The 7799-nt window shown below is 34.7% G+C and overlaps 1 protein-coding gene across 1 annotated transcript; it reads right to left on the bottom strand.

The window, feature by feature from the left end:
* Window positions 1–1854: 1854 nt before the first annotated feature.
* Window positions 1855–7488, bottom strand: LOC100787572 (polyadenylate-binding protein-interacting protein 12). The gene is made up of 12 exons (XM_003523275.5): window positions 7214–7488; window positions 7053–7099; window positions 6429–6963; window positions 6204–6314; window positions 5993–6037; window positions 5828–5900; window positions 5636–5748; window positions 5472–5531; window positions 5297–5344; window positions 5054–5122; window positions 2321–2382; window positions 1855–2232 (listed from the first exon to the last, which is right to left on the bottom strand). Exons 3-12 carry the CDS (start codon window positions 6897–6899, stop codon window positions 2175–2177), a joined length of 1110 nt encoding a protein of 369 aa, XP_003523323.1. The 5' UTR covers window positions 6900–6963; window positions 7053–7099; window positions 7214–7488; the 3' UTR covers window positions 1855–2174.
* Between the last annotated feature and the right edge of the window lie 311 nt (window positions 7489–7799).

Here is a 7799-nt window from a genome sequence, read left to right as displayed (position 1 = left end):
TAACTCTCTTAAATCAATCGCTAGCTATTGGATCTAGTTTCCTTTAAAAATTTGCTTCTTTGAAAAATGAAAGGCCTATAAAATGTGCTAATCTTTATATACAGTTTTTTTTTTGGGTTGAACGTTCACCTTAAAATCTTTCATTTATCTAAAAATATATATAACATAACAAATTTAAATAAATAGAATACTTTTTTTTATTGAAGTGTTCATTTTTATTCTTTCCAGTAATGCACCATACGTCATCAAACAGAATCTAGTATTACTTGTACTAGTATTGTTCGATTTCGATGTCATACTAATATAGCATTTAATATAACTTTTTTAAAGCTTAAAAACTATTTAAAAGTTAAAACTAAATAATATTTAAAATTAAATTTATTTAATTTTATAATCTTAATGTAAAAATTAATTTTAAGTTGAAATTTCTTAAATATTATATACTTGAGTCTTAAAATTTGGAGGAAAAAAAGAAAGAGAAGAAAAAGTCTAAAACTCTTAAAATAGCTCTTTTAAAAAATTATTTTTTTTGAAAAAAATCTTCTTTAAAAAAATTACCTTTTCAAAAATCGCCTTTCATAAAATTTTGTTTAACTCAATTTCTCCTTAAAGAAAAGAAACCCAAAATAAAAAAGACTAAAATAGTGCATAATATTTATGAACCTGAAGCTCTCTACATTTAAAAGACAACCGCAGGGATCCTGGAGTCACCATCCGAGACTCGTGAGTTGTGAGTTGTGAGTTCAAAGTTTTGAGTTTTATTTTATTTTATTACTAGTATATATTTATCAAGCCTATATAATCATACCTTATACTATTTACATATTATATTATCAGACTTTATCGAGCCTAAATTTATTTGAGTTAATTATGCATGCTGTCTTAATAATTTCAAATAAATTTTAATTTTTATTGTTAAATTTTCTCAGAAAAATCTAATACCAGAACATCAACAAATGATATTTATGCGTACGCCTTGTAACCCCCCCAATGAAAAAAACCAGCCACTATTTATTCATGCACCTGACGTTCTGGTGTAGTTTTGAACTTTTAATGTCAAATTCAACTACAAACGCTTTAAGCAATTGTGGCGAATGGAATGCCAACATTACATAAGATGTAGGCATACCAAATGTTTCTAAAATCTTCTTAAGACAATCAATATAAATTGAACCAACTAATTTCCTTTTACACTTAAAATTTAAAAATAGTGTGTATGGCATACAGATAAACAAAAAGTGGCGAAAAATTCGGAACATGTTTGGCCAATATTGTGGAATTAGATGACTAGGAGACTAAGAGAGGTGGTTTACACCAACTTTGGCAAGAGAAACATAACATTAGCAGGGCTGTTGTTTCCGTCATTTCCCATTGCATCATAAAAAACTCATTCCGGAATATAAATTACATTCTGTAATGAACTCATAATGTAATGGAAAGTACATAAAGCAATAATGAGAGAACAAAGAAGTTTTATCCCACTAACAGCCAATGCTAGTTTCTAAAAGGGGGTTGTTAGCAATATACTCTTTTTTTTTTATGGCTATAATATAAGACCTTTGGTTTCTTGGTAAGAACCTAAAAAATCTCCACAAACTTCGATCTACAGAACCAGCTATGGAACTGATATTCCACCCAAAGCTTAATCATATTTAAAACTTCTCACTTCCTTCCAAAGATGTTATCATGTAAGAATTGAACCAAGTCTTCCTTCATAAACTCAACAGAACTATACTTATTACTTTAACACATTCTTTGTAAAACGCAATTATTAATTAAAATTAAATGAAAAGCAGGTGGAAGTTGTGGCAGTGAGGTTAGTGTACGCAAGATCACAAACAAACAGCACATGACTAAAACAAAGACTTTGTAGCATGTTCCTTTTAAATAAATTCCCAGATGTTAGAAAAATCCAGTTATAAAATTTTCTCCTGCAAGATCAACCCATCATAAATTAATTAAGCCTTGGAGATCCTCAAAACGCCATCCAACTCTACGAGCTAAACACAACTCATGACCCCAACAGGAAACAAAGATACCATACTGCAAGCCTCGAGGACAAAAGTATCAACAAAACGCCATAGGTACCCTTAGAATATATCTGTTTCTATGTATGTATATATGTAAATATATCTCCGAGTTGCAGCAGCAGCAGAAACACGAGAAAGGATGATTCAGTGCATGGGGGGACGAGGAGCACGAGGGCGCACTGGTGTCTTTGATGGACTAACCCTGCTTAGCAGAGAATGTTTGAAGAAACATTAAAAAAGTTCCGTAGGTTTTAGGACAGTTGAAATCAAAGGAAATGCGTCGATCTAACCTTATAGGCAGTGAACCCAAGATCACACCGCTACAGCTCAGAGCTGCAATTGCACTCTCCGCCTGCAAGGATGAGGCAGATAAAATCTTCAGGCAGATAAAAAAGAAACAGAAACAGCAATTTCATATACTTATCTGTAAGCACAAAACATAATTCTTAAAAGAAAAACATTTGATCAATTTCATAGATACAAAGAACTGTGATTATCAAAACCCTTCCAATATAGCATTTTACTAGGGAAACGAAGATTAGGACCACACCAGTGAGAGCTTAGTATGCAAAGCTAAATATAGCTTTAGTTTTTGTACGCTACATCGATACAGTTTTTGTAAGATACAATATAGCTTCAGTTTTTGTAAGATGAAAAGAGTAATATGTTGTAATCAAGCATCAAAAACTGTATTTATCCTTTTGGAATTCTAAAGGTGAAAACTGAAAAGCAAACTTAGGTACCAGATCAAAAACCATCAACTGCCTCTTCTAACCTTTCCCTATACCCACCAACTGCCTCTTCTCTTCCCTTTGATTATTCCTATAACACATACTTATGCATCAGATCAAAGACCATCAACTACCTCTTCTAACATTCCCAATACCCATCAACTGCCTCTTTTCTTCCCTCCGATTACTCTTATTGCACACCTTAAACACCAGCTATCATGCAACATAACTGAAGTGGATTTTCCACCCTCATGCTGCAGATCATAGCAAGTAATTATAGATGCAAGCAACTAATGAATTTTGTCAGTCCCATATTACAGTAATCTCCACATTCCATGGGCGAATAGTGCACCCATCCTTCTAATGAACTTTTGACAGAAAATGCGGTTTCTTTTGGTGTTATATAACTTGCATTAATGGATATTGTTGTAATATAATATTTAGTTTGTTATAAAAAAATCAATTTAAGCTGTCTTCTGATTCTTCTCTCTCTCCTTTCCTATGTGTGGACATCACAGTGTGAGCTTGACTTAATCCAAAGTTGTCAACTTTAAGATCCTACCTAAAATGAAAATATACATGCGTGCACTTGCAAACACACACACACACACACAATAACATAGATAAGAAAAAATAATCTTAAACATTGTTCATCACTAACATTTAATCAAAATTCAATGAAAAATGCATAAGTCAGTTGAAACCCACAAATGAAGTTAAAATTATAGCACATAATATAAAAAGACACAATTTTATTTATATATATAAATTTTATAAATAAAGTATACACAACATAATTTTTTGCATCCAAAAGAAAAACATCTGTTTTCTACAACTCCTACCATCAACAATTAGCCACAACCAGCAAGCAAATAGAAACGAGTTAAAAAGGGGAGAGATTATTTAACAAAATGTAGGAAAAAAACAGTGGGTCACACCCAGTAGTCAGCCACAACCAAGTTTGAATGAGACAAGTGTTCAACCACCACTGATACACAAACAAATTCCAATCACCACTCTGCCACCAGCCCACATGTCATCACCCGTTATCAACAAGAACAAACCAACCACAGGCCAATTACAGAACACATATTGAGAGATGACACCAAACAAGAAATTGCGGTTCAGATGGATCTATTTTTTTTTTCTGCCTCCAAATTGGTTTTTGACCCGCCACCAAAATGGCACCTCACAAAAACATTAAATGCGCGTTTGGTTTCTTGTCCATGTAAAAGCAAAATCGCGTCACTACCTAATTTAACATATAAGCAGCTTTATATAGCTTCTGAGATCTGCACCATTTACGCGCATATATAGGTAGTGGACGCTGAACCAAACACTCTTGGCAATCTTATGCCAATCTCACCAATGCAAGTCAGTGAGTGTGATCAAGACTGCTGGTCCTACAAAAACCAGAAGTCTGGAGTGAAATCATGATCTAGACAACCTTGCTTTGAATTCAGAACAAACCCAAAGCACCACTCCTCTTTTATGCAAAAAAGAGAAATATGACCAGTATCATCACTTGCAGTGAGTGAAAATTGAGTGAGAAGACTGAGAAGAGACCAAATCTTCATCAAATCTGTTGATGAGAGACAGATTTACAGAACTTTGACAATTTCTACCCATGGCTGCAATGTGGATGAAGAGGAGGTGAATGAAAAGCGAGGGGAAGTCATTCCCAATATTTGACTGCAGATCTGCCATGAGAGATTTAAAGTTCTCCTTGTTCTTACAAAAAATACCAGCATATGAAATTTAAAAGAAAAGAGAGAGAGAGAGAGAGAGAGAGAGAGACTTTTAGTTTCTCATTTTATACTAATAAATAGTAAATGTTGTTTTACTAAATTACCCAAAAAAATTATAAAAAAATGCTTGGACGCTTCTCGTAAAAGAAAAGATGTATGCTCCTAAAAAATAGGTATGAGGATTTTTGCAGTTCCCTTTATACACACATATACCTTCTGTCATCCAAATAACAAGTCTCTGATTCTTTTCTTCAAAAGGACTGTTTTGGAGCTATTTCAGCAGGCAATGTGCAGTAACTATAACTATGAAAGTCCAAAACACAATTATTGAGAGTAGTGTACGGTGTACCCACAAGAAGTACACATAGAATGGATTCTTTTGGGGGTTGGGGGATAGGAGGGTAACCACATTACTGCAAGGTCAGCAGTAGCACTCAATCTGAGGGTTATTACTTTACACAGAGATAGATAATATACAAAATAGCTAAGTAAACCAGGGTTTACTCAGATGAAAGCAAGACATGAAAAGTTAGTGAGCAATTACCAGTGCGAACTCAACAAATGCAATTCGAGTTGAATGATGGTAATCCCCAAGAAGCCTCAAGCGATGAACCTAGATGAGTAAATAAAAAATAATGGAAAATATTTTACAACATAATCATTTAACCAACAACAAACAGTATTGAACCTAGATGAATACACCAAAATAATGAAAAATATTTCACATAATGCTTAAACTCAACCAGCAATGAACACTATAATCCTAGTTCCATTAAAAGCTACAAACCTCTCCGCAAATAGATTCGAAGAAGTGTTTGACATCTGCTTGAGTAAGCTGCAGAAGTAACAAGAAAATAATTTTTTAAGAATTGCGAGCCTCAATTGCAGCAACAGACACTAAAGAAAGACCAAGTAGTTCCTTCAAGCAAGATTCTGCGAAAGAGTAGAAAATCCTAAACTACCTTCTTGTCGATATTTGTGCAATAGATTGTTCTTGAGCACATCTCCCTTTCATCTTCAGACTGAGAAATACAGCACCATTAGAAAGGTAACAAGCATTGTTAGTTCACTATGGTCATTCATCTTCTAATACATGTAATAGGCATCATGAACAGAAAAACATTACCCTGGGCAAAAATGTTGGATTGACCGGTGCAATGGCAGTTTTTGAAGGTAGCACTCTCAATGGGTAATATCCAAGCATGGTACCAGACAGGCTCAAAGCAGCCCTTGCACCTTCTGTAGGCATAACACCGTTAATAAAGTGAAATACCAATAATAATTTAAGCATATGAGCAACATTTGGCAGCAATGTTACCTTCATCTGTGAACTCAACGAAGGCAAATCGAAGAATAGAGTTAGGATCTCCACATACACGGCAATCAACAACCTATAGCCAAGAACAACGTGTCAATTTAGTAACACGATCAACCATAATTATGAAGAAAGCACATGTCATAAACAAATCGTAACCATTTCTACCTGGCCACAGTTGAGAAAGAGAGCTGCCAGCTGCTCTTCAGTAACCTAGATGCCAACAAAAAAACGACAATCAATTGCATTATTCCAACAGAAAAACAACAATCATTAGCGTATATTCCAACAGAAAAACAACAATCATTTGCATGAATACAAGCAGAAAACATTGCAAGATAGCAAGCAAGAGAATCCACAACACAGCTAAAATTTATACCAGTTGATCAATGTCAGACACATAAACAGTTCTCCGAATCATCTCCTCCCTTTTCTCCATATCCATTTTATTATTCATTCTTCGCTTCCCAGGATTATAGCCATTCTTCCTCTGTAGCACATAACATTGCATTTAAGGAAAAAAACTGAAACCCTTTATACTAGTAACATAATATTGGGAGGAAAACAGCCTAATCTAATAGAAATCAAACCAAATTACTCATACCCTTCTGTTGTTAGTTTGACCATTAGTATTTCCATAGTTAGTAGGCAGTATAATATTGTTAGTGTAACCAAACCCAGCATTAGGTCCAGCTAAAAAGCCATGAGTATTGGCTAGTGATGGAGGTACAAATTCCTCAGCCATGGGGTTCAACTTTGACAAAAGCTCTTCCAAATCCCTCATATCACGCTTGAAACTCTCACCCCCATTCTCCCCACTCGTCACCCCATTCATCCCATACCCATCATTGTTCACCCCATTTGCGTGCATCTGAGCCTTGTAGCTGAAATTGCCGTTAGGAACTGGCATGGTACCGGGAACTCTCTCTTGATGGTTGAAAACGCCGTTGTTCAGATTCTGATCGCCTTTGGTTTTCGATTTCTCAACCTCACCCGAATCCGCTGACACTAACCCGTTCTCCAAGCTCTGGCTCGAAGAACCGATTTTGGCCCCAACATTCTCAGCAACCGCCATAACCACTTGCGTAGAGATGAAAAGTTGTTGCCTTTTTTCTCCGCTTCGAGGTTTTTCAGTGAATCTGTATCAACCAGTTAAAAAAAAAAAAAAAATACTTAACAAAATGAAAAGACCCAGAACGAGAAAACCTTATTTGAAACGAAAACAAACCTGGGTTTTGTCTAAAAATACTTCATTTACATAAGATCAAACTGATCCTGGAGATTGAGACACAAAAACAAAACAACCTTAAAACCCCAGAAGTGAAAAAGAGAGAGAGAGAGAGAGAGAGAGAGATTGGTGTGTTTGAGAGAGAGAGAGGGTTTGCTTACTGATGAATAATGTTATAGAGAGAGGGTAATATTCTTCGGATCGTCCGTTTTCACTGCACTGACTTTTTGGACCTTGCAGCTGAGAAGAAGAAGAACGTCCCAAATTGAAGATGTTGTTGTCTTGATGGTGATGATGAATGCATCAAAGAAAAAAATGAATAGCGTGACCCAATTTTTTGTATTTTTTTACAATTGTTCATTAATTTTCCACAACTGCCCATTCAGTCACACATGTCGCCACGCGTAGGCAGGATACCCAAAAACAAAAGCCACAGATTTGATATTCAAGACATTAATTAATGAGACACTTACCTTTCATGACAGATGATGTTAATGGAATTAAACATAATTACGGAGATTAATAACAACAGGGGACGACTAATAATACAAAATTAATGGAAAAGATCCAATAATCTTCTGAATTGTTATTGCTTGTGAATCCAAACGAAACGGGTACTGCTTTTTTCATGTTTGATCTTGCTTTTGCCGTTTTTTTTGTTGATATAATGATGTAAGCACTTACAAATATAAAAAATGAAAAATTTACTGTTAAATAAGAAAAAATATTAATAATTATATTTTTACA

This window comes from Glycine max, chromosome 4, assembly GCF_000004515.6.
Source record: "Glycine max cultivar Williams 82 chromosome 4, Glycine_max_v4.0, whole genome shotgun sequence".
Classification (NCBI taxonomy): Eukaryota; Viridiplantae; Streptophyta; class Magnoliopsida; order Fabales; family Fabaceae; genus Glycine; species Glycine max.
The sequence above is the reverse complement of the archived record's forward strand: the minus strand, read 5'-3'. Positions and strand labels throughout refer to the sequence as shown.